Consider the following 27,673-nt stretch of genomic DNA (forward strand, 5'->3'; position numbering starts at 1 on the left):
TTAGCTCTGTGTGCTTTGGGGCTGTTACTTTAGCAAGCTAAGGTAAAAAAAGTCTCTGCCACAGCGCTATCTGTGTGGTTCCCGCGGCTGACAGGAGGTACGGCTGGGCAGGCCACATCTGATGGGCTGCGGAAAGGTCTGTCTGCTTCTGCTCCTCTGGCAGTCAGGGGAAAGGTATCTTGGAGAAGAAAGGGATAAGAAACTCCAAGAGCGAGAGAGTTTGGCTGAAAACCCCACCAGTAAAACATACTTTCTCTTGCTAGCCTCCTGCAGAATATGTCTTTAAGCTATTGGCAGATTTGAACACACAGAAAATGTCTTTTGCTAAAATATTTTCTGTATCAAGTTGATCCAGATAACTTCTGAAGTTGAGTACCTTCTTCCAACTTAATGTACTTGCCATGTACTTTTATTAACTCAGTCCAGTGTCAAAATACAGCAGCAGAGGTAAATATTTGGATGTAGCTGTTTTTCTAGCCTTTCATATCACTTTTATTTCCTTTCCTTTTTGTTCTTTCCTTAACTTCTTTTTTTACTGCTGTTAAATTCTTTGCTTTCATTTTTGCACAAGTTCAGCCTTCCAGCCCACTCTCCAATGCTGTTAGACATCAGTTCAGGCTCAGACTTATTACTTCTGATATGTCATTCCGCAGGCAGGGAGCCTAAAGCAACACTGCTCCCTCCAGCCCTCGCAGGCTTCAGCTGGATCTTCACCGACCTGCAGAGCAGAGTTATTTCTGCAGAGCAGGGACCCGGAGGAAAGACGTGGACCCAAAGAATGAGCCCAGCACCTTGGTTCTCACTGAGCCTCTGAAACAGGAGACTAAGCAAGGGGTCAGGATTCATGGATGTGATTTAGCCATGTTGGCTTGCTGAGCTCATGCATATATATATATATATATATATATATATATATATATATATATATATGTTTATATATATATGTTTATATATATATATAAGTGGTATAGCACTGGGGAGAGGAAATCAAGGAGAACAGCATATTCAGGGCTTATTGAGTATCTGAAAAACACCAATCACCTCTTAAATCAGGTGTCCTGCATTATTTTAGTATTTTTGCGCAGAAAGGTGCCAGCACAGTGATTTGTTTGTCTCCTTTGTTCAGGGTGTTCTGGCGGCAATCCATCAGGTACGTCCCATCTCCTGGTCCTCTCCCTCTCCACGATCCCTGCCTACTGTCTAGATGCTTCCATCTGATTTTTGGTGCTACTTTTGCTGCTGACAGCGAGAGATAGCCCTTTCTTTCCAGTGAAATAGAGAAGGCTGGCAGGACAAGTTTGATGGTTACGGGCTGTTGTATGCTCAAGGTGCATAAACAAAGTGGGTAAAAGGACATCAAATATTTTCTCATCCTTTGCTCAGTGGAACCAGGAGGGGCAACCTTTGAAAAAGAAATATAGGCATAGGAATGAACACTGTTTTTTTCTCTAGTTTCTGCTCCTTTTTTCTCCTTTCCCACAGTGTTCTCTGCATTCACTTTTCTTATTCAAGCTACATAAATAGTACGGAACACTGATGAGATCTAAGTTCTGTTTAAAACCCCAGAAAAGGTTTTAAGGTTATTTCTAAGTCCTCAGACCAGTTATAACTAGAAGAAGAAACATCCGTCATTTAGTGTCTAATAAACAAGCTGCCGAGGTCATGATGGCATCTTCTCCCATACCCACAATCACCTCTCTCAACATTTTGAGTTGTTGCACGTATCAGCTGTACTCCCTCTAATGCCCAGGCGCATCTAATTTTCCTTCTATAAGTGACGTTCCAAAGAGAAGTGAGTGTAAATTATTACATCGTAATTTTTAAAATATGAACCATTCTGAGTGTAAAATAACTATTCGTGTGAGGTTTATCTTGTAAATCCCATCAAAGACGCGACTGAAATCAATAGCCTCTCTTTTGGAATATGAGCCTTGAGATGGCAATGATCACCTCACCTGTTGCTCATCCCTGAACCTGGGTCAAACTATCCAGTTGGCTTTAAAAGGGCAGTTCCTCCCAAGGACTACCCAGCTGTGCTGGGCTCAGCATCCAGCTTTTCACAGCAGAGGCAAGTGCCGCTGCCACGTCCTGCCGAGCAATCTGATCCAAAAATCAGTTTGGGAACGAGGACTGCGTGGTACTGCTTCCTGCAGCAGCTCCCTGTGCTGTGCACAAAGCCGTAGTGCCTTACTTTTTAATGTGTCTCCGTATTTATAAAAAAAAAATTATCTAAAACTTTGGCACTGGTAACCAAGTTGCAATCAGAAGTTAGGAAATTGCTAAATAAAGCCCATTTTACTGCCTAACCTGAAGGAAAGCCATAAAATTATCAGTCCTCTCTTTCCTCAGTGTATTTTCTTCACAGTCTGTGATGCTCCATGGGGTATTTCTCCATGTGAACTCCATGACGGTTTGGCTCCAAATTATCCGAACATAAAACTGAGCTTATGAAGCCTCACTCAGAGGTTGTGTGGACCCTTTTTGTTGGCACAGACTTAAAAAGAACCTTAATAAACCTTATAGGCTTAGGGGACTTATTTAGTTGCAGGCACTTGCCAGGCACACTGCTCACATCCCACTTGCAGCGCCCAGTTGGAAAGTGGGTTGGAACCACAACCCGGGGATTTTATAGGGCTGGATTATCTGCTGGTATTGCCCTCTTCCTCCCTGGAAAATCTCAGAGCTATTTTCTTTGAAAGCAAGTGGATGATGCTGCAAGGAGACTCATAGCTCAGTATGGCTTGATCACCCAAGGTTATGGATGCAGCCAAAACTAATAGGGTCTAAAATGGAACTGAGGGTCAATTACTGGCAGAGGGAGAGGCTGATGGGATTAAAGCTGAAGCACATCCACCCATGTGCAAGAGGAAAGCCTAGAATTCCGCAGCCCTGACTCCATGGATTTTCCTCAAAGCATCCGTTTCTCCTCAGGATTTTACTACTGCCTCCAACAATGCTGTAATCACATACGTAGGGCAGCAGGCATGAAGTTTAATCTGCATTTCTTAAGGCCTAAACTCTGTGCAGGCTGCCTGTGTTTGCACAGAGCTCAGCACAACAAGCATCCAGTCCTGGCTGTGTTCTGCAGTCGCTGCTTTAATTCAAGTCATAATAAATAACAATGTCATGTTGGAAATAAATCTTCTGGGTTCGGTCCGCGGCGGATCCTTCAGCATGGTGTGCAGAGAAAGAACCAGTTGGGAATCTTTGCCCTGTGCTACCTCTTCTGGTTCAGTCTCACTTCAGTTTTCACTCAGGGCATCGATCCAATACAGATAATTTCACCTTTTCTCTCATTCTGAGCCTGTTCACTGGTATTAAAGATACTGCACAGCTTTATTCCTTCAGATCTTTCTGATCTGCATCATGTGGAGTGAACTAGTGCATAATTTTTTCATTTCTCAGTTACCTTGGCTTTATCTGCTGTCTTGCATTGCACCTTGTACCACAAACTCTTGGGTAGTAAATATTCACACAGAGCATAAATGCTTAATAACACACAGGCAGACAGTGACTACTGACATATTTCTTACTATATGAACTGAAAGAAACAGGATGAACAAGTAGTGCTGTTTACCTTTGACAACTAACAAGTCTTCCTTATTGCTGTGAATTATCACTATCATGGTACAGTAACAACAAAATGCCAAGAGTATAAAGCAGTGCTGTTAACTCAGATACAGCTGATATCTTTTGCTTTTCAATGTTGTGTATTCTTAGACCAATACTCCATGTCAGTCCCTGCAGACAAAACTACATCAAGAGCCTAAAACAAGTAAACTAGAAACATCACTTCAAAATTATTTCAAACAGCAATTCCTTTTCTTCCGTTATATGGAGCCACAAAGACAATGGGAAAGATTAAAACTCACAAAAAGAATTGCTTAATTCCTCACCATGATACAAATAAATAAAACATGGTGAAAAGGTGGCCACAGCAAGTTGAAATCACAAAGAGTTTTCAAGAGGGAAAGGCTAATCATTTCTGTCAAATGTTGGAAATGTTAAGTGGTTTTTAAATCAAAAATATAAGCACCACCAGTGACTCAGGCTGTGTTTTAGACATGTATGGGGTGATTTTTTTCCAGCAGTCATTGCTTGTCTCTCGCATACCTTCTGTCTACCTGAGATGAAGTTGGGAGGCATTAAATGGAGCCCTTACTGGAGGCACCAGGTGCTTTCAGCAGCAGAGCTATTTGTTTAGAAGGTACAAATTCAGGCTTCTTGCAGAACTGCAGTCCTGAGGATGCCAAGTCCCATAGCACAACCCATGGATGCCAGACCCCTCCCGCGTTCCCCAAGCATCCACCGCACCACCCAGCGGTCCTCGACTCACCAGAGAGATGGAGAGCTCAGGGAAGGGATGGGGCACGGTGGGAAACAAGTATGCAAAGCCACCACAATCCCCCCATCAGCAGCGTTCATATTTCATCATAATGGCTAAAATGACTCTTAAATGAGGCCAGATTATAGGGCCAACCTAATTCACTTACACTGATGTAAATCCTGGTATCTGTTACAACATCGCATGTTGGGGCTCACCACAGAGCAAAAGTTGCTGATAAACATCCCCACCACCCCAAGGATGAGGGGAAGCAGATTCCTCCCGGCCAGACCCGATCCAAAGCCCGTTGAAGTCGGTACAAGCTCCTTTAGCTCCAGTGGGTTTGGGATCAGGCCTGCTGCAAGCACTGAGTCAGCTCTGCTGCCAAAATGCAAAATCCTTTTCCATTGGCTTTGCCAGTTTGGTGTTAATAGATGTGTGAAGGAGCTGGAGGGAGAGGGGGAGGTGGAGGTTTTGGAGGGTTTTTTCTTTTAAACTGAGGAATGATTTCACCCTTGCCAGCATGTGGACTTCGTGTAAAAAAAAACGGGAGGGGGCAGGAGATGTTTTTCCTGAAGCCATCACCTCCCTGTCACAGCATCCCAGTGGAGGATGGATGTGTCCATCACAGGGACCCCTTAGTCCCTAGGGCCAGGTTAGTGCCTGCACTCCGGTGCAGAAAGACAAATCTGGAGTCACAGGTGGATGTTAGTACAGAGCCTGCACTCACCCAGCCTGGCTGAAACAAGGGTGGATCTGAGGTAAGATATCCCTTGAACACCAGGAAGCCCCTCATCCCAGTATAACAGGACCTGCTGGGGGCTGGTGTAATTTTGTCATCGCTTTTTCTAGGAAAGTGACAATCCTCCAGTTTTCTCTACCATTCAGCTCTTCCCCCACCGCCAAGTTTTCTGTTGCACATGTCCCATACAAGATGCTGTTGCTCATTTGGCTTTCCAGGGGAAGGGCTTTGCCTTCCTGTGGCTTTCTGAGCATGTACCCCGGCTGGTCTCAGAATTAGACTGGGGCCTTTGCAGGCTGCCGCAGTATAAACAGTTTCAGTAGGGCACATGTTATATAGTAAGATCATCCGAAACCAAACATTTTCCCACTACACACAATAAACATCCATAATAAATTGCATTATACGAAATATATTTATGGCTAATTTTTTAATTTAAACCACCTGGGAAATTTTTGTTAGATTGGTTGATATGAAGGTCTCGGTATTCTGGTAATCTAATGATATCTAACAGACAAAATAGTATGATGTTACAACAGTCTCAAAGTTTTCGTTTTCTGTAGCCCTCTCAGAGATCAAACTGGCAGAACTCATATTTTTTGAAATTGTATACATAATTGGTGATGCAATTGCCAAAAATAACCTATTCATAGAAGTCTTGCTCTTCTGGTTTCTGACTTACTGTAATCACGAAACAGAGCAGCGCACTGCTTTGCAATGGAATATGGGTTTGGGTCAGGGAGCAAGGGCTACAGTTGTGTGGCAGTTTCCATTCTGCGTATTATTTTACAGGCAATTTAAATTTAGTTTAGAGTTTAAACAGGGCTAAAAAGTAGTGCACCCATACAGACATGTAAGCAATTCTTCAGAAAAGGAATAAAGCTGTAACTTGGGTATATCTCTTTTCTGAACATTTTTTTTTTCCAATATAGGATTTTCTAAACAAAAGCTGTTGGTGCCAAAGGGGAAAGAGTGTTTCTATTGTATAAATTAAGCCCAGACCTGCAATCCTTCCACCATAAAACTCTCATGCTCATCACAGATCAGCCAAGATTTCCAAAAAGGCTCAAGATCATCACAGATCTTGTTAAGCCAGCCCCTCTCTAGTCAATACAAATCCCAGCTCAAACCGCACTGTGTATCTGCACTGAGCGCTGGCAGCTTGGTAGTTGCTGGACTCGTTTTAAAGCACAGCCCGTACCTTTAGCTACTTCCTTGCCTCCTGTTGTTTCTGGGACTGGGAGGCCATGTGGTACATTTCAGCCTTAACTTTGAATTTCCTTTATTTTGTAGATCAAACTTTGACATTCCCTTAAGGTAGTAGGGTTTTATGTCATTGCATATATCCCAGTTTTAAAAGATAATGCTTTGCTGAAACAGACCACAATATTAAACCCTGAAATAAAATGAATTGTATTTCACTTCCCAGCTTCTATTGCTGGATTAGCTCACATTTCTTTCTCTTTGTTACATATTTAGCACCAAATACAATATTCATTGCAGGCTAGCTTCCCTCCTCCCACACGGCTCTGTGGCTGCCTTTTCTTCCAGCAGCACTGGAGAAGGCAATGCCTCGCTATAGCCTGGAAATGCAAACAAAAGGGAGGGAGCCTAAAGTCAATGAATGATCAGGCATGGTTTCTTTATACCCTGAGCATTTTAATTTTCGTATTTAAAGTGGCGATGCAAAGAGACAGAGTCCCGGGGATAACAACATCCACTTCTCCTCAGCTTCTCCTTCCCCACCTCACTGTTTCTTAGCTGAGTTTATCTGCCAGCAAACACCTCCCTCCAGCAGCCCCTGCAGCAAAGGGTGTTTGGAGGCATTTTCTGATGCTTATTGGTCCATATCACAATCTATACTGGTCTTGTCTAGTTTCCAGTCTGGACGTTTGGAACTGCAGCGGTAACCAATTGCACATTAACATAGCAGGAACTCCTAACCCCAGCGTGTACACCCCATTCCTCCTGCCCATCTTTGCAAAACCCACCTGAGAGCCTTTGCTCTCAGGGCACCCCTGAGCCCAGCATAGTTCCAGGGATGCTTGTGCTGTGGGTTAGCAGCAGTACTTATGGAAAGTACTTTGAGCCAGACACTGGTTCTGCATAGTCTGAGCTGAACCCAGTTTGCTTTTTAATGGCCTTTTAGTTTTTTAAGTGCATTCCTGTGATCCCAGCCTTAAGTCTAGGTCTCCATATGAAACGGCACCGCTTTAACTAGGTGCATAGATTATAAAACCAGGAAGAGTGAGTGGTCTGGTGTGCCCCCCTGTATAACACAGGCTACAGGAATTCCCTAAATTAATTCCTGTTTGGATTAGCTCATATCTTTTAAGAAAAACATCCAACCTTAATTAAGACAAAGGAATTCCAGTGATGTTGAAATCCACCCAGCTCTCGGTAAATTGTTACTACTTGAAATATAAACTATATTTTAATCTGTATTTGTGCAGTTCTAGCTCTGTCTACCGGATAATATGACACTTGTATCTGTTAGTTTCAAAAGCCATGTGTGATTAAGCCTCTCTCTCCTTTTCATAAGTCACTTGTTGCCTAACTAAACTGAAATGATGTAAAACTGATTGTATTGAGTTATAGCAAAAGAACGCTGAGTTGCTCCAAAAATGGCAGTAAAGCTATTTAAATTTTAAATAAACAAATGTAATGAATTCTTGATCAGAAAGCTAAGTGTCTGAACCAGCCCTTCCAAAGTTAAAGTACGTTTGTTTAGAAAGTGGTTTACTGCAAAACAAGGCAATTTCAGTGTACAAGGCTTCATTAGCTGGGATTTATAAAACTCCATCTGCCTCCCTTCTGGCCTTTCCTCATCCACCCTCCAGTGGGCTGGGACAGCCACTGACGCTTTCCTCTATCCTCCTGCACCATGTACCTGTCCTGGCAGAAAATACATTCCACTTTCTTCTTCAGCAACTTACACACACAACTCTATCAGGGACCTGTGCTCCCCACAACAGCCAGAAGTATTTTTTCTGCTCAGACACTTATTTGTGCAGTCAATAAACATTTTACAATGAATACTCCCAACAGAAGTACATAATTTGGGCATTTGGGAAGCATCCCAGGGAACAACGGATAGGCTCCTGTATATAAGCTCTGTGCTCCCTACACACACATCCACACATTTCAGAGCCTGTGTGAATGTACAAACATAGGTGCACAGGCTGCAAGCACCCCAGGAGCCTGTGCATACCACAATCTCTCTTTAAGCACTACATATGTTAATAGCAATTGCAGATATCAAACATATTTACCTGCCTTTCTCTCTGTATGTGCACACATATATATAGGTATTTTATATATACGTATCTCTGTGGCATAAATAGAAAGATATGTTGTGAACGCTCACGTATGCACATGTATGCAGTAAGCACAGACACATACACACTTATGTGCACTTAAATAACTAGGTGAATAGGTGAATATGAACACTAATAGCCATTTATGGCAACAACAATGAAAGCTGTCCCTGGAGCCCGCCTACGGTAGAGCAGCCAAAATGATTGAGTATGTACAGGGTACTGCTGCAGCAATGGCACTCACATGGGCCTCCTTTTAGAAATGATTAATATTTAACCAACTTGGTGAACCTGGCTTTGGCTTTTGTTATGATTAGATAGCAGGGTGCACAGATCTGTCCTGCTAAGGACGTCGTGGGACGTCCAAGCAGCTTTCACTCACGCTTCTTGAGACAGAAGACAGAAAGTGAGGAGAGAGGAAGAGGTACGAGGTAGTAAAAAAAAAAACTGTGCCAAGCCCTGTTTGTGTTTGTTTGGAAAGAAAAGGGGGAAAAGCAGCCTGAGAGGCTGGTGTAATAAGATGCTGTAGCTTTCATGAAAGAGGTGAAATAATTTTAAACACAGACACACAATGAGTTTATTTATTTAGAAAGTTGTTAAATAGAGTCTGGGAATTCAAATATTCAATGTTGACATTGTACAGAGCTGGCGCGGAGCCAGCCCCGGCTCTCCGGAGGGACCCAATGGCCACGGCGCCCAGGCCCTTGCCCCTCCCAGCCCACTAACTAGGTAAAAGCCATTAGTTATACCCACAAGCAATATCTGAATCCGAGTCAAATAATGTTGCCTCAGCCAGCCAACTTCAAAGGCGTGTAAGTGTGTTTGGCTTTTTAGTGCTGGAACTGCAGCAATATGTCACACTTTTGAAAGAGTTTTGTAAACAGTTCCTTCCCTTTTGTAGAAACATTTCTTAAGTTTCTTGTACCCCATGTAAACAGCGTTAATTAACAAGAGTTACATTTTTCATTTACAAGCAGGGCTGTATTAATAACGAGCTCGCTTTTTGGACTGTCCTTTTCCTTTATGTCATTTCTCTGCCCTGCACCGCAGCCGGGCCGGTGCAGCTGGGGAGCGCCCGGGAGGCACCGCGGAGCTCGGCCACGGGCTCGGGCTCGGGCAGCATCGCCCAGTGCAGCTCCACAAAGCTGGTCTCAAATTCAGTGGTGTCTGGTGGCCCAGAGTAAGAGAAAGAGAAAAGGAGAAAATGAGAAGAATACGAAAAGAGAAAAGGCGAAAAAAAAAAAAAATAAAAAGAGAAGGAGAAAGAGAAAGAGGGGGAAGAAAAGAAAGGAACAAAAAGGGAGGAGAGGAGAGGAGAGGAGAGGAGAGGAGAGGAGAGGAGAGGAGAGGAGAGGAGAGGAGAGGAGAGGAGAGGAGAGGAGAGGAGAGGAGAGGAGAGGAGAGGAGAGGAGAGGAGAGGAGAGGAAGAGGGAGAAAGAAAAGAGAGAGAGGAAGAGGGGGGGGGGAAGAAAAGGAAGGAAAGGAGCGAAAAGCCACACGCACGCTTTCCACCCTGAAAAGGGTTAATGAAGTGCCCGGTGAAAATGTGCCCGGCATGTAATGGAATCGTCTTGCCCGTCCCCGCAGCCTCCCGTGCCCGCACCCGCCGCGCTGAAGCCACGCGGGGACAACGCCTGGCCCAGCCGTGCCCAGGGCCGGCGCTCGGCGGCCGGTGCCGGTGCCCGGGGCGGTGTGGAGCCGCGGCCGCAGCGGCGGGGCCGGGCCGGGCGGGGTCCGTGTGCGCGGTGCCGGCGGCCGCCCGCGCTGCCTCCTCGGGCGGGGCTGGGGGAGATCGACACCAAGTGCCAGCAGCAGGAACGGCGCTAAGGCGGGGGTAATGGTAAAGCGAGGCAAAGAAAACAGCCTCGCTGGAAGGGCCGGGGGCCTGGGCATGGCAAACATCTCCCTGCTCGAAAACAAATTCCCGGACAGAGTCTTAAACAGGCAAATAAACTTGCCAGCTCTGTTTTCCAATCAAGCCTTTTAAGTACTAGACCGAGGCAAATTACAGGCGCAGGAAAACCTGCTGAAACTTAGGAAAGTGTTATTTTACTATCTCAGATGGTTAGAGGGATCTGGATCTACCTTGGCTGCCCTAAATTGCCTGTAAAAAAGTGGTGATAAAGTGTAAAAGTAACAAGTGCCTCCTTATTCACGTGTGTTCCCCTAATCTGATCACCTTCTGTCTCTTTATGAGGCTACTGGGTGGCTGGGGGCTACCCCCGACCGGCTGCAGGGCTGCGGCGGCCCGTGCTGGGGCGGGGGTTATTCGGGGATACGGTTTCACCAGGCGGGCACAAACCCACCCGAGTGGAAAAGCAGCTGCCCCGGGGGGCCGTCCCCACGCTGCGAGGAGCGGAGATGCCCGCGCAGGTGCAGCGCGGCTGCAGGGGGCCCGGCCCGCACCCCCAGGCCGCGCTCCCCACCAGCTGCCTCCCGAAAGTGTGACAGGGAAGAAGACTTCAGCGTGTCTTTTCCCTTATTTTTACAGCTGGACGTTTAAAAAAAATCACTAGCTATTCCCCGAGTGGCTCTTTTTGTTTCTTCTGAATTTTGTGGGGTTTTTTCCTTTTAAATTTGGGGGGGGGGGGGGGGGGGGCGAAGACTCAAAATTAATTTTTAGAGATTTTACACAGAGGTCAAGAAAATGCGCGCATTAGGTATTCTCCCTTAATTAAGAAGAAAAACCTTTCATGGGTATTAGCGACAGTCACACAATCGGGGCAATTTTTATCTCACGCACGAATCAGTAAAAGTGAAATAATAAAAGAAGTGCGCCTGTTCCCGATCTATACCCTTTTCCACGTAAGAGGGTGAAGGCTACAAAATATTTTCTATTTGCAACCCAGCCAGAAAGGACTGCAAAGCTAAAAACCTTTCCTTCTCGAAAGACTAAATTACAGGGGTCGCCTCCAACCCTCCTTCCACTTGCCATGAAACTGAGACGCTCTTCGGCGGGGAGACAGCCTTTCGAAACACATACACCAAAAAAAAAAAAAGCCCTCGGTTTTTTAAATATTATTTTCTTTATGAGCGGATTGTAACTGAAGGATTATTTAATGCAACGCATCTGTCTGGGGGGGGAAAGTGCTCCTGCTGCTGCAGAGAAAGCCAAGACGCGCAGCCCAGAGCAGAAACTTTACAGGCAGTCGGATCTTGCCCGCGGAGCAGGAGCAGCGCAGAAAGGCGAGAGAAAGGCGAAGGAAACCTGACGGATTTAGTCGGGGACATGAGATTTTTTTCCCCATAATTAGCTCCCAAGTAGAGATGGTCACCTGGAGATTTAACAATATATTTGTTTTCAAATTGTGAGCGCTGGATTATCCACTTTAAAAATCACCTAATCAAATGCAGGTTGCTGCTGTTATTGTTAAGGTTCACAGAAAAGCTGATGATGATCCGGAGAGATCTTTCGCTTCCCGTTTTCCACGCTCCTCTATTTTTTTCCCCCTTCACAAATAAAGAGTAAATAAGCATCTGCTTTTTACGTCACGCAACTTATGCAACATTTCATCCGACTTTTTTCCGCCTGCTCATTTTTTTTTTCGCTCGGGAATGTGAGTTGCCATCGCCACGGATATCAAATGAAACTTGCCCAGATGTGTCAGAGAAAATAAAGACATCAGCTGCTTTTAAAATAGGACGCGAAAGCTGGAGAAGTTTTGTTGTTGATTCCCTCTTAAAAAAAAAAAAAAAAAAAAAAAAAAAAAAAGAAACACTGCAGCAGTTAAAAGCAAAGATCCCTATCATAAAGGAGAACCAGATGGAGTGAGCGTCAGACAAATAATTAAATAAATCGGGATTTGCGTGTGGACGGCCGAGCCCTCGCCTCGCGGAACAGAGACCTTCGGGCGGCCAAACTGTATAAAAAGTGCTGGAAAAGCGCCTGAAATTACAACATTTACATCAACTTTTAGCGGGTGACTCCAGCGGGCTGGGAACTGCGCCGCGCTGCCCGGCCGCCCCGCTGCCCCCCTCCTCAACCCACGCGGGGCATCCTGGCCCCCCCGGCTCCGCGCCGCGCTCCGCCGCCGCTCCCCTGCCCGGCCCCACGCACGCCCCGCTCCCACGCGCGGTTTGGTTTGATGTGACCCGCCGGCAGCGGGTTTGATGGAGGAGCAGGGCTGGCACAAGTGCAGCAGGGTCCGAGGGGGTGATCTCTGTAGCTTCGCACCGGCTACCTGAACCCGGGGCTCGCCGCCCCCCCCGCAGCGCTGCCGCTGCCCCTCCGTGCACACACATGCACACACACACACACTCACCGCCCCCCCCCCCCGCGGCCCCCAGCCCTGCCGACAGCCGACAGCGCCCACTATAGGGCCCGGAGCCTCTCGCACACACCCCCCCACACACTTCCCCGACCCCCCCTCCAGCCCCCGGCAGCAGCAGTAACTTCCAGCGCTCGCCACTGAACTTTTCCTCAACTCCTTCCCCACCTCCCGCCGGCCGCCCGCAGCCCCCACACCGGCTCCGGCCGCCGGACCCCCCCCCCATCCCGCTCTCCGCCCGCCGAGCCGAGCCGAGCCGGGCCGGGCCGGGGTGGGGGGGGGGAGGGATGCTGCAGGTTGCCTGCGAGCTCCGCGCCGCATCAGACATGTCTATGCAACATGGCAGAGAGGGAGGGTGAAAAGCCAAGAGAAAGGGGTATTGCACCTACTTGCGGCCAGCTTCCTCGCCCTGCCCTTGGATCGCATGTTGCCAGTCCCGCGGCCGATGCTGGCGTGGGCTTGGGGTGGGGGGGCTTTTATTTTTTTTTCCTCCCGGAGCTTTTCCTCCTTTTTCGCTCCCCCTCTCCCTCTCTCCTCTCCCTCTCCCGCACACACACTCTCCCTTTCTCTCAATCCCGGCTCGCTATCTCTCCAGCATTGTCAGTTTGGACACCTTCGCACATGCGCACGGGCGGCTCCCCCCCGCTCTTCAACATTTCAGCGCCGCCAAAAAAAAGTTTGCAGCGATCCATCACCGCCGGTGGGGACCCTGACAGCCGGCACCGGGGCCGGGACGGGCCGGGACGAGGCGGGCAGCCGCCGCCGGGCTGAGCGACCGCGGCCGCGGGGCAGCCGCTCCGCTGCCTGCGCAGCCGGGAGGGGTTTCGGGGGGGAGATCTCCCCGGGGCAGAGGCTTGGAGGGGAAGAAATGACCCCTTTTTTATGCATTTTTTAAAATGGGATATTAATGCTATTCTGGCGTCCTTGCAATATTTAAATAGTTTATTCTCACCCGGCTCCAATTATCATAGATCTCTAGGTATATACAGAGAGAGATATATAATTTGATAATACGTTTTATTATGTATGCGTACCATTAAAACGTACACTTTCCCAGCACTCACACTTTCTTTCCCCACCTTGAAGTCGGCTCAGTCACCACCATTTGGGCAGAAAAAAAACCGCTTTTAAAACAGTAACACCGACCGCTCTAATCTGTTTTAATTACAAGGTTTGCCAATCAAAGAGGGAGCGCGCAGAAATTGGGAACTCCTTTAGGGGATGGCTGTGTCCGAGGTATGAATCAATCCAAGCTACATATAGATTTTCCTCTGGTACAACCTCCTTGCATTAAACAGTTTTGTTCAATACCTTCCATGCGCTATTTATGTTCCCATTAATATCTGTTGCAAATCCTGCCAGACACCATAAAAGAAAATTACAATCTTTCAGACTCGGGGCTGCGCCAGTACATACACGCTGCTCAACTTTTTGTTTTAATAAAATCCTCAGCATCAACCCTTCCCCCTTCAGCCCCCTCACACCCCCCATCCGACCCGGCTGCCGGTGATGTGGATCGGGGCCGCCCGCGGAGCGCCCCCGCGGGCCCGCACTCCCCCGGACCCCAGTGGTGACAACCTCCAGGGCCGTGGCGTGGGGACACCGCGGTTCCCCCGCTGCTCCCCCAAACGCCCGGCAGACAGGCGCAAGCACCTGAACCCGCTCCGCGGAGCCGTCCTTGATGCCCAACGTTATTTTTAATTTACAAATTGGATTTTTTTTTTCAGGGCCACGCAGCTGCTCTGTGCCCATTAGACTACCTCAGCGCAGCCGGGCAGGGATGCACCTAATGCCCCTTGAACAAGATGGGCAGGACACTGCGCGGCCGCGCACACGCACCGGGCTTGGCCTCCCTCAGCCAAGGACCTCCCGCACCCCCCGGGGTGCGCAGCCGGGGCTGTCCCGGGAGGAGCTGGGCCCCTCTGCCTCAGCTCTCTCCGTTTGGGAGAACCGAAAACACTCGGCAACTTTGTAAAACTTCCCCCGCGCCTGTCGCCCCCCCCGGTTTAAACGGAGACCCGGGCAAAACCGTCGCCCGGGCAGAGGTGCATGTCCTTTCCCCTGTCCAGGGAGCCCACTCCCACTCGGGCGATCGAGTCCGGCGCCGCGGGGAGCACGCGTGGGAGCCCCGTGGCCGGGCCGGGCGCACAGATGCGTGTTTCCCGGGCGAGCAGCCCTGACCCGGCCGCGCCCGCCTGTCACCGCCACCTGTCCGCCGTCCCAGCGGCCCCGGGAGCCCGGCAGGTGCCGCGCCGCTCGCCCCGGGCACCCGGCCGCAGTCCCGGGACTCCCCGCGGCCGCCCCACGCTGCCCGCCCGCCCGCGTCGCAGCCCTCGGCATCGCCCGTCGCAGCCCCGCCAGGTTCGCCCCCCTCCCCGAAAGGTCCCAGCCATCTCCCCGGGAAATCCGTTTCGTTCGTGCGGGGAGGCTCCTCCGCCCCGGCTGCCGCCGCTCCCGCACGGGTGGGAAGCGGCTGGCTGCGGGGATGCGGGCTCGTATTCGGCAGATTCACGGCCAGAAAGAAATATTTAAAATTGGGTGTTGTTTGGGGTTTTTTTTGTAGTTTTTTTGTTGTTGTTGTTTTGATGGAGGGTTGGAATTGTATCTATTTCTAATACAGTCTGGGAGACAAAATGCAGCCCCTGACACCCAGGTTTCAGTTCATTCCCTGTAACAGGAAATTTTCCCTTCCTTATATTATAATTGAACAAGCCCCGCAGCCTACTTGGAGAAAAGTTGGAATTCTTCATCGAGGTATTTGTTGTGCTATTGTCTTTGTGCAGTGAACTTTACGTCGTGTTATTCAATCTCAATCTATATTCTCCTAGCTACCAGTAAGATTAATTTAATCATTGTAATGCAATTATTAATACTGTTTACCCAACGCTTGATTTCAGGTTTGCTGTTAAGAAATTAAGCTTCTTGCTGGGTGACCGAAAAAACTATGCAGGGATTTTCAGTCTACGTTGAAATGAAACAGTCCTCTTTATTTAGTCTCAGAACTCCAGCTTTCAGCCACGGACTCAATTAGCCAAAATGGAAACAATTTTCATTCATTGCAATAACTCACTGTTCTGCTGATCACTTTCAAAATATACACTTTATTATTATATGCTGACCTCGGTGCCGCGAAGTGGCAAGGCTAGAAAGAGGCAGAGGGATCTCTCCAGCCCCCTTGGGCTGTAATTATTAGAAATTAATTGGGTTCAGGACCCTGGGTAGCATGGGTAAATTAATAGCTTGTCTGGTTGTTTAAATCCGAATTCTCAGTCCACAGGAGAGCCGGGGAGGGAGGTTCTCCCTCCCCAAACCCGCCCCGGGAGAGCGCGGCGAGGGCTGGGGCAGCGAGGACCCGCCGGCTGATTTCCCTCCTGCTTTTCGCCAACGCATTGTTTTCGGGGAGCTATTTAGGGGTTAAAAATAAAAAATAAAGATCTTGTATACTTGGAGCTGTCGTGCGGGAGTAAAAGTGAAAAGGGAGCCTTAGGCAAAAGGAAATTACTGCAAGCCCGCGTGACCTTTCCGAGAGGTAATCAATCAAGTGATCAACAGGGATATTTATCATTGCTAGATGGGGCTACTTTACAAATGCACAGAAAGGGGGGCTTGGGGGGGGGGAGGTGGCACACACACACGCAGACAAAAGTTTGGATAAACCCGATAAGTCTGAAGACAAATACGGAGACTTTAATCACTGGGAAGACTGCACATTTTCTGAGCCCTCGGAAGGTAAGGAAGGGAGAAAATCGCTCCAAAGTATTCCAGTAGAAAATGCCTCCTGTGCTAGGTGGTCACATGGAAGCTGTCCACTCTGCTTTGCAGCCCTGGGAAAGGCTGGGAACGACAGATGTGATTTTTTAAAAAAATAAATAATTTTTTTTTTTTTTTAAAAAGGCACCAAGTACAGGGGAAAATAATAGAGAGAGATTGAGGTTTTGATAGCCGGGCTCCGTGTTTGTTTTTATGTAATGTGTTTTTATTTGCTGTCTCGAAACTCGGAGACTGCGGAGCCCAGTCCTGCCTGCCTCTAGTCCCCGAAACGGTTAACTCCGAAAACAAAACAAAACAAAAAAACGCACCCCGTGCCCCCTGCTATATGAAATCAGCGATCTGGTTCAATTAAACTTGCTCTCCGTAGCATAAAGCATCCACCACAATACAGGCAATGAAAACCAACAATAAAAGCCCATGCATTTTCTGCGCAGTTTCCTTCTCCCTTGTAAAACATGCCGTCGTGTAAGCACCAGACATTTAATTTTGCTTCCTATAACTTACCGGATTCCTTAGCAAACCTACTATGACCACTTTTTTTTTTTTTTTTTTTCTCTTTTGCACTGTGTTTCACGCACACGCCTGCACAAAGCCTCCCTGTTTGCGCTGCTGCCTTTAAACGACTTTGGCGGGGGTGGGAAGCAAACGCCAGCTCCACCGTTACCCCCCGATAACACTACTCGACCCGTCTTTGGGGAGAAATTCATGGTTAACGGGTGCGCGCCCGCCGAGCCCGGCGCTGCGCTGCGGAGCCGCGGGCAGGAACAGCCGCGGTGCCCCGCGGAGCTGCGCGGTCCCCGTTCCCGCGGGTGGGGCGCGTCCCGGCCCCTGCGCGTCCCTGCGCCGCGTTGCGCGGAACCCCGCGGTCTGCGGCGCCCCCTTGCGGCAGCCACTGGGCTCTCCGGGCCGGGCTCGGGGGAAAATGAGGGGGCACACTCCACGCTGCCAACCGCCAGCAGCAGGGACGAAAATAAACCGAAAGCGAGTTTTAAAGGGACATAATGTTTAAGTCAGTTCTAGGCGCTTGGCAGGAAGCAGGACTGGCTCGGGATTTCCAACAGGCCTGGGATTATCCTGTCCCCGGTAAAAGTGCCACTGAAAACACCGGGGTTGGGAAGAGAGAAATGCATTCATAGGTTCAGAGGCAAGTACAGAACACCAGTGAGCCATGCAAAATACTCCTCTAGAAAAATTTCCCTGTGAAAATGGTACAAGATGCCAACTTTGAAGCAGATTTTGTTTTTCCCTGTAGGACGGATTTGGATTTTCACAACATTGAGATTGAAAGAAAAACAGAAAAATTAACAGGGTAGTGGCTAGCTTGAAGGACGAGGGTGGAGGTCAGTTTGGTAAAAGGGGACACCAGAGAACTGAGTTTGATTTTCTAAGTCATCACAGATTTCCTGGGTTACTTTGCTTTGGTCCCCTAGTCTCCACATTCCTCCATCCCTCACCTGATGCAGAGAGAAGCTTGACCAACCCCAAGAGCTGGAGGTCTCTGTTTTAAGGTATCAGCCACAGGAGGGTTTGCAGGCCTCTGCCCTCAATACCCAAGAGGATGGCAATGCATGACCATCCCCAAACATGCCACAGGACTTACATATTACCTGACCGCAACCAAAATCTCATTTACCAATTTATCAGAGAGAGGTACAGTCAATATCCTCAACCCAAGACTTAAAGCACTTTCTGGCTAAAAAAGTCAAATCCTCAAGAGGTTACCCCCAGTATGTCTTGTTCTTAAAGGAGCATCAGTGGAGACATAATTGGAAAAATTAAAGAGGAAGAAGGGGAAAGTAATTACAGGCCACTAGAGAGAAACAAACATGTTCTGAATGTAGACAAAACATTGAACAGAGGGGAATTAATAGTACTACAAATCAAAAGGGAAAAATGTCAGCAGAGATCAGCAGAAAGTGAACATCCTATTAGAAGTGAAAATAGAAATAATCAAGATAATGGAGAACCACAGAAAGGGGAAGCAATTTGAAAAGCAACCTGAAATTAAAAAAAAAATCAGTAAATTTTACCGTGGTACCAAACAATAGTTCAATCTGATAGCTGAAGGGTTAAAAAAGACTGAAGCCACACCACACAGGTGGGTCAGCAGGTGAGAGAAATCCTCAGCTGATTTTAGACATGAGTTTAGTGATTTACACTAAGCTGGCTTCCATTATGCAAAGTAAACTGGGCAAGTCTAGAAAATCCCCACAGAAGTTGAAAGGGGGTTTTCTGGTGTGTCCCATGACTTTCCCCTTCATCTCTTGCATCCCAGAAGGAAAGAGCTGGGAATTGGTGAGATCTGGGCTTTGAGAAGTTGTTGTCCCCTTGGGGCAACAGAATGAATGAAGATGGTGCAACATGCACTGCTCAGCTCTAAGGCGTCAGTGAAACTCGCATAAAGCACGTTTTCTTTTGTGGAAGCCACGTTCACAAATAGGCCTTTCCAGTGCCTTGAAGGATAGGCAAGCCTTGGCTATTAAGCTGTTTAATGAGAATAGTATGACAAAATACAAGGCGGGGAAATGGAATGGGGTGATGGCAGAAAGGCTTCCAGCAAGTAGCATGGAAATAAATGAAATTTTCAAGTAAGAAATTAAATAATCTGTTTGTGTCGTGAAAGAAGGATCATGACCAAGGACTGTCATTGCAAATGTGGAGTTGGCCTTTGTTTGTGTTTTACCTGCTTTCATTCCCAGTGCTACTACCAAGCAATGAGCGATCTTCTTTCTGCTGGTCTTTGCAGGAACCACAATGGCAGGTTAACACATCAGCCTTTATAAAATCCACAAACCCATTTTTCCCTTTAAAGCATAAGGAACACATTCATATTTCACTCTCATTTCTCTCCAGTACAAAAGCACAGGGTCAGAATTAATGAGTAAAGTATTTGTGTGACGTTTTATATTGTATTGGCATTTATATAGTGCTTTTCACAGGCTTCATGTCAAAACCCTTTACAGGGCAATAAATCATATACCTTTCCTGATGAAATTGTATGTAGGCAATTGGGCACCTATCCTGCCCTCAGCAATGTCCCACATGCGAGACACAGGAAGTGTGATGAAACCTGCAGAAGTGGGTCTGAAAAAATGGATGTAGGTCAAACCTTCCCCCCTTAATATCCTGCAACATGTTAAAAAGTCTTTAGAGCCCACTTGAACAGCCACAGGAAAGACCTAACCTTAACATGACAAAGCTTCTATTACAGTCTGAATTACTCAAGATGCAAATTGAATTGTGAGTCTTACACTTAACCCAGGTTTGGTGGGGTTTTTTGCCTCTGAATTTAAACAAGATGTCCATTTACATGGAAAATAAGGATTTTTTTCAATTGAGTTCAATTCTAAATATAGTGTTCATTCACAAGACTGAACCCAAGTATCAAATTTTGGATCCTGGGCTTTCTGTTAGCGTTCATAAATATTTCTGCTAACACTAAATTTGCAGTGCAACAATGCATCTCTGCCCTGCTGGCATTTGCAGTTTTTCAGATAACAAAGAGTAATGAAGTTGTGAGAACTGTAAGTCAGATTAGACTGACTCTTTTATACATTTATTTGCATTCCTGTCGTTTTTCCAAAGCCACCTCTGGGTCAGAAAAAAAATGGAAATTCATACAAAGTATTTTTGGGGAGAGATGGCTGGGGTTGGTAGGCAGGAGCCAGAGCTTTGCTCCATTGCCCATCCAGAAGAAACACAGCGCTTTGTCCAGGTAAGAGCTTTTGGGGTTCCACAGGTGTCAAAGGAAGCTTTGCAGAGCGTCCCTCCTGGCGGACTGTACCCCCTACCACTTAAATGCAATTGCCCCGAGATTGCTGAGAAGCAAATGGAAAATCTTTGCAGTAGCTCAACACCATTTCAAAACCATTTTTCCACTTCCCCTATCTGTAACACATGCAAACTGATAACATTCTGTGCATGCTGGCTGATAGTTCAAACGCATTAGAAACCAACTTAGTTATGATTTATTAGCCGGAAGAGTTGTTAGAATAATTTCTAAGCGTGAAAGAATACAAAATAAGTACTGTTCCCCAACAAACAGACTTTTAGATTACTTAATCTAAAATCAAAGTAGTTCAGAAGTAAAACAAAAGTAAACAGGTGAAAACACATCGGCCTCTTCCATTAACTGCCACAGGCTATGTTAGAAGTGGAGGGTTCTTGCATCTTTTCAGAGGCCATTGAAGTCTTGCAAGCTCCAAGCATGAGCAGTGCAGATGTGCTGCCACGTAACAAACTAGCACTGCCTTGGCTTTATTCTGAGTATTGGATCACAAGCTCTTGACTTACAAGAGCTCAAATTCACACACTGTTGTTGTGCTCTGATGGCAATGTAGCATAATATGATCTCTTGTTCCTGTCTCAGTATACAACTTATTTAGTAGTTTAAAGAATGATCTGAAAATAATATACATGCATAGACTTCACTAAGATGGATGACAATGATAATTAAAATGGTCTTTTCAGTGAGAGACACTATCAGCATCAATAGTTAAAGCGGAATTTTAAGAGTAACCAACACATTAGAGCCTGTAAATTCTATTCTTTCTGGCAGTAATACATTCAAAGATTAAATTAGACTAAATGTTTGTTACAACAAACAGATTTATGTTAGCATTCAATATTATATTCCCAGTCAATGTTTATTATGCTTTTGGTCATATTTATTTTAAAGGTCTCATTTTCCTTCTTCCATAATTTTTTGATCAGTTTTGTTTAAACTGGAAACCTTTAACTTTTCACTTTAAAAAATACTGTTTCTTCTTGAAACTTCTCGTAGGTTATGATATCTGGAATGAGTACTAAGAAAAAGGAAACAAGCTAAAATAAATTACTATCTAATCTAACCCATCTGACTATTTCCAAGGTACTTATTGTTGTGGTATCAAAGCACTGTATCTCTGATAGCACGTGATCTTTGATCTTGAATCGGACCTCTGATAACATTTTTTAATTAAACATCTTATTTGATGCCTGCTGTAGCTAACATGCAAACAGCATCATGTAAAGAACAAAACTTAGGAAAGCAGGGAACAGAAGAAGGTGGCTAGTTATAGTATGTCTATTGTACCAAAACAAAGAACCCCATCCTCCAGTCCCTGCTGAATTAAAATGATCAGGTTCAAAGTTCGAAGACTGAGTAAAAACTACCTAGAAATTAAAAATGCTTATAATCTCTTAAAATCAAAAGTGAAATAAAACGGTTTGTCCTAAGCAAATTAGAGGTCCTTACAAAAATAGTTCAGAAAACCTACAATTTTTTAACTTCCTTTGCCCACCAGTGCCCAGCAAATACTCTGTTCTGTTGCAATCCTTCAGCAGTTTTGTTTAAGACTTCCACACTGGCTGAGACAAACCACCCTTGTTCTCTTTGAAAGGCATTTTCAAATTACTTTTTGCATAGGACTCATTAGTATTAAAGCATGAATGCACTGACAAACTTTATACGGCTATATTCATAGTTGATTTGATAGCTATTTCTATGAGACATTAAGAAGGAAGATATCATTAGAGCACTGCTATTTCAATTTGTTGAGGCTTATATGAAAGCACATATCGACCAACACATTATATCAATACAGGGCATACACAGACACCATTTACAGCTGACAGAAGTTAAGTGTATTCAATTCCTTCCACATCAGATAGGAATCACTCCTTTGTATGTTATACGTTGTTACGTCTGCTTAGGACATAAGTACAGATACCATTGCTCAAACCTCCTTTCTACTAGATATGGAATCCCAAAAATATTTCAAGCACATTTAAACCCAACATATTTTAAAGCCCTACTGCTCTAGATGAGAGTCATCAAGTACAGTATCATGATACTTTGGCTATCAAGTAGTCTATTTCAAAATGTCTTTGGAAATTTTTCTAAAATATTCCCATTTGCTTTTCTTTTTCTTTCTTTCATTCTGCACTCATCATCACATATGAGCACACTCTACTAGCACACTAAACATCACATGTGAGCACACTCTACCAGCACACTAAACATCACATGTGAGCACACTCTACTAACACACTAAACATCACATGTGAGCACACTCTACTAACACACTAAACATCACATGTGAGCACACTCTATTAACACACTAAACATCACATGAGCACACTCTACTAACACACTAAACATCACATATGAGCACACTCTACTAACACACTAAACATCACATGAGCACACTCTACTAACACACTAAACACCACATATGAGCACACTCTACTAGCACACTAAACATCACATATGAGCACACTCTACTAACACACTAAACATCACATGTGTGCACACTCTTCTAACACACTAAACATCACATGTGAGCACACTCTACTAGCACACTAAACATCACATATGAGCACACTCTACTAACACACTAAACATCACATATGAGCACACTCTACTAACACACTAAACATCACATATGAGCACACTCTACTAACACACTAAACATCACATGTGTGCACACTCTACTAACACACTAAACATCACATGTGTGCACACTCTACTAACACACTAAACATCACATGTGTGCACACTCTACTAGCACACTAAACATCACATGTGAGCACACTCTACTAACACACTAAACAGCTCTTCAACCATTTTTTTCCTCAACATCTTCCCAGAAGGGGCTGCATAAACTGTGTAGTGATTTGTAAGATTATATTTTTCACTGTGATACAACCCTGTGTATCACCATGAGCTCTGTGGCAGCTCTACAGCCCAGAGGAGCAGACTCTTGGCATCTGCTGCCTGGAAGAAGGCAGACTGTAAACAGTAGTCAACTCACACTTATCTGAGGTCAAAATTCAGCCCTTTTAATTGTCGCACAGGTAATAAAAAAAATATAGCCGCAACTTCAGCAAGCAGTAAATAACAATAGACATTCACATTTCAGAAAGAAGAACAGATGAAATTTTCACTTATTTATTTTACAATGTAGTTGGCATTTCTAACTGCAGTGACCAAAAGAGTTCATGAAGGTGAAGAGTCAAGTCAATTTGTGGCTCCCCTTGGAGCAGCTGGGCTGGTGTTCATGAACAGTGAGGTCCAGCAGAGCGCTGCCTGGAGTCCCTAGAGATGCCACAGCCTAGTGCCAGCTCAGCACCCACAAGATCCTCTCCAATAATATGGCAACACTCTACCTGCATCTGTGTTTGACCAAGAGCAGCCCCTCTCTGCGGGAGGAGAACCTGGCTGAAGAATGAACGACAAAACCCTACAGAAGAGGCAGGAGAGCAAAGATCTCATTTTTCTCTTTCTTTATATTTCCTAAGGTAGCTGTGGTTTAGCCTTTTGGTTTTCATTTTTCAGGAAAGTCCTTAAGCCTATTTCACAGCAGTCTTTATGGCTGAGAGCTCATTCATCAAGAGCAAAATCTCAGATGCAAACAAAGTTCATGACAGAGTGCTGAGGTGCAAAGTTGAAAGAGAAGAAAAATAACTTTTCCCATCCCAGAAATAATTTCAAAATTTCAGAAGCATTCCCAACTGCAACAAGATGAACTTAGAAGTGGGATTTGTTTGTTGTTTGGAGCAGTTTTATTTGTTTTTATGAAAGCAGATGAAAAGGGCACTCTAACAACATCATGACCCAGAACTAGGGCTCTCCTGGAACGTGAAGACTTCTTCTCAGACAGGCAGAGCAGGGTTAGAACACACTCCCTCTAGATCCCAGCCTGAAAATACTTTTTATTACAGAAGTTTCACTGAAACTGGCTTGTTCCCACAAAGTGTTTCAGTGGTGAGAAATAAAGAGTTCCCGAGTGGAAAGCACTGCCAAAAAATTCCCAATCATTTCTAGCCGGTGAGCAAGCAAATGTGTTATTTTGCCATCAGTGGAGAAGAATCTCTCTGTCCCAATGGTGCTATAGGGTTGTGCTTCAGCTTCCCCCTAGTAACTGTTTGTGCGTCCATACGGCTAGGTACCTAAAATAACGTAGGGTCATTTTCAAATGCATTTGAGCAGTTTGTATTGTAAATGCTTGTATAAAAGCAATGAGCATGGCAAAAGAACACAGACAGAAAGCTACCGTGACCTCTTTTCTATCCTTTTACAGCAATCTCTTTTCCCCACATATACACATACACACCCATTTGTGATGTGTGAAGAGATTTTAGAAATAAATCTTTCACAAATATTTACTCTTCAAACTCATATGTTTTTAAAAGAGATCCAGCTTTGGCCTGTGGCACTTAGCACTTGCCTCTTGTTCACATGTTGGGAAAGGCCAGAGAAGAGAAGCTCTTATGTTGCCTGAAATTGAGTGCAAGGTGATAACTCTCTGATTTGTCAAAACTCAAAGTCTTTGTGGAGGATAAATCCTGAGAAGGAGCTGGTTAACATAGCACAATTGCAGTTATGAATTTCACTGAAGGTTTGGTGGACACTAAAGCAAAGGACAGCGTGAGTTCCCCTATCAGCTGAGCACAGCTGGATATTTTGGAGAGGGCACACTTTTCTTGACCAAACTCAGAGAAGCAGCTGTTTCAGAAGTCAGAGATGCTGAGCCAGCAATTTTAGAAACCACTCATGTCTTTATCACTTGTGAATACTGGATGCAGTTAAACATTTCATATTAACATCCCCATGCTACATTTACTTATGCTACTCCTTACTATACAAAATCAATAATAATAGCAATGCTTTCCAGTTAGAATGCATTAGTCGAGACACACTAACTGCGGCTTTTTCCAAATTCCTTTGCTATCCCCAAACAGGCAACAGAACACCTGCTGTAATCCCTGACAAAGCAAGGACTGCTACTCGAGGAAAAGCACCTCTGTGTTACAGGCAAAAGAACACCTCCATTGGCTGCTCTCAGAGAAAATCGTGCTGAGCAAAGAAATCCTGCTTTCTCTCTGAAGAAGACATTGTGTTCCTAAAACAAACTTGAAAGAACTCAAATACGTCATTTAATTTTTAATTAATTCTATCTAGACACACAGCAGTCTGAGAAGTTGTAGTGTTATATATCTGACCTCCTTATGTTTCACTATTTACATTGTGTTGTTCTCTGGCTATTTCCCAACCTTATTCATTCACCCTAGAGATCAATTTATGCACCAAAATAAAGTATGATCTTATCTTTGCTCTGCACAGAAAAGCGAAACAAAATTTCTCACGGGAGGCAGGGGTTAAGATACTGGACTGGGTGTCAGAGAAGTGGTGTTCTATTCTTGGCTCTACACTCACTTGCTGTGGGAGCTTGCAGAGCAAGATACAGAGCAGGAATGGAGGCTTTAGCCAATAAATTCCTCCTCTGTAACTTTTACTCTTTCATTATGCATGAGAGTGAGTTTTTCCAGTGTTCAAGCGTACATCTGAAAGCTGGGGAAACACGACTCAACCAAAATACAGAACCAGCAGAGAAAGAAAATGAGTGGAAAACATCAATTATAAAGTTTTCTTGGGCGCCTCTGAAGTACTGAAACAGAATCTCTACTCACACAGCAAAGACAGAGGACCAAATTCAGCCCGAGTTTCAGTAGGCAAACTTCCAACTATCGCACTGGACCTGCGCAATGGCCGACTTTGGCCTGCTCTGCCTCTGCTTCTTGATCCGTTTTCTGCTTTAGGCAAGTTTTCTGAGACAGCAAACAATAAAGACTCAGGCCAGGGGTGAGAGGTTTCTCTTTGTTTTTAAATAAATAGGAACCTACACTTCAGTTTTTAAATAAATAGGAACCTACACTTTGGTTTTTAAATAAGCAATCTGACTTTTCAGAAGTAAAAATAGATTTTATTAAGGCAACTTTGTTTCAAAAACCATAGCTAAGACTATATCGAGATCTGGAGTAGCTAACAAATTGCCTAAATTAAGAATGACAAACTCTCAGTTAACTCCTACTGTAAGCGGTATTTCCACGCCCTTCAGTAGGAACAGATCAGAAGGTACTTTTTGCTTTAGGTAATAGCTGTGACTTAATGCACAAAGTTGCAATTTCTTTGTTTGGGAGAACAGAAGAAAAGGTAAGCATGTAGGATCTCCTTTAGGCATGGCTGGGCTCTTATACCTCTACGCTAGCTAATGACTGAAGAGCCAGATTTTTGCAACTAGAGTTGTGCAATGTAAGATGCATTGTCATGAAACAGATTTATCCCAGTCTCATTTATTTTTAGTCATTTTACCATCTACTCGGAGAATCTGCACCACATTCTCCTTTGAGTCATGTTCTAGATGTTCAGTGCAGACTCACCTCGTTTGCTGACAGTTTTATAGCTGGTTCTTGGATCATTTAGGCAGAGAGAAACAGAGCACTAACCTAGTTGTAGAATATTGTTCAATATTAACTTTTGTCTAAATTCTGTATATGATCTATGGGAATAGCATATACCTTGTTTTAAAATTTTAGGAGTCGTATGACCGATCAGTAACTTCACAAAAGGTCCTGCTGTACAGTGTTAGTTCTCAAACACAGGTAGCCTGGTTCTATTATATAACAAAATATGTTATCTTGGCCAAGGCAGAAAAAAAAAATCTTATTCTGAAAATCCCTCAAAATGCCAAGTTTTCAGAAACTTTTGGTCTGAATGTCAGTCTCATTAGAGGTCCTTTAAGGTGGCGCAATATAGGATCTTTCAAGCTATAAGTAATTTATTGGAGATGTTAGAAGTGAACATTGACCTCCCTACATCGCAAAGTGTTTGTTCTCTCCTACCTTTTTCATGGCAAATCTCTAGAATACTTTTTATTTTTCAGGGCCCATAAGAAACTGCCCCAGCCAGCTCAACTGGCTTCTTGATATGTAAGACCAATCCTCCCAATTTCATACTTTCTAAAATTGTCTACAGTTTAATTGCTAGAATATTAGGTAACCAGTCTTTAATCTAAGTGCAATGCACACTTGATTTACAACAATTATTTCTTAATAAAATGTAATTATAAAAAAATCAAGGCAGTCTCAGTGAATGCGCAACTGAAACTGTTAATATACCTGCGGGATTACTTCCAGTCTTATGTATATTAAGCATTATACACAACATAGAATTTCTTGGGACATTATCAACAAAGGACATTTTTTTTAAAAAAACGGCTTTTTACTGATTGCATTATCAAATTCAATTTTATTAGCCTGAATCTTCTGGGAAGGATATGATTTTAATAATGCATAAAAGGTTTGCCTAGTAGTTGGCCGTTGGCTTTTACTTGATACTTAATGTAATCTGTAATTACTATAGCAGCTCCTATGTTGGCTAGCGTGTTAAGGTCACTGGAAAGCTATACTGTGTTGTACTCTGTGTGCA

The 27,673-nt window shown here is 44.9% G+C and overlaps 1 protein-coding gene across 8 annotated transcripts in view; it reads right to left on the reverse strand.

The window, feature by feature from the left end:
- Positions 1-13,275, reverse strand: part of MECOM (MDS1 and EVI1 complex locus) — a 335,632-nt gene extending 322,357 nt beyond the window's left edge. For 2 of the 8 annotated variants that reach the window (XM_065073499.1, XM_065073498.1), the window contains exon 1: positions 13,041-13,257. In XM_065073499.1, the coding sequence (XP_064929571.1) occupies positions 13,041-13,077 (37 nt within the window). In that variant the 5' untranslated portion in view covers positions 13,078-13,257. Of the gene's footprint in view, positions 1-13,040 lie in introns of all 8 variants that reach the window. The other 6 variants (XM_065073510.1, XM_065073509.1, XM_065073512.1 and 3 more) reach the window with 4 other exon arrangements.
- Positions 13,276-27,673: the final 14,398 nt, after the last annotated feature.

The sequence above is a fragment of the Columba livia genome, chromosome 9 (assembly GCF_036013475.1).
Source record: "Columba livia isolate bColLiv1 breed racing homer chromosome 9, bColLiv1.pat.W.v2, whole genome shotgun sequence".
NCBI lineage: Eukaryota > Metazoa > Chordata > Aves > Columbiformes > Columbidae > Columba > Columba livia.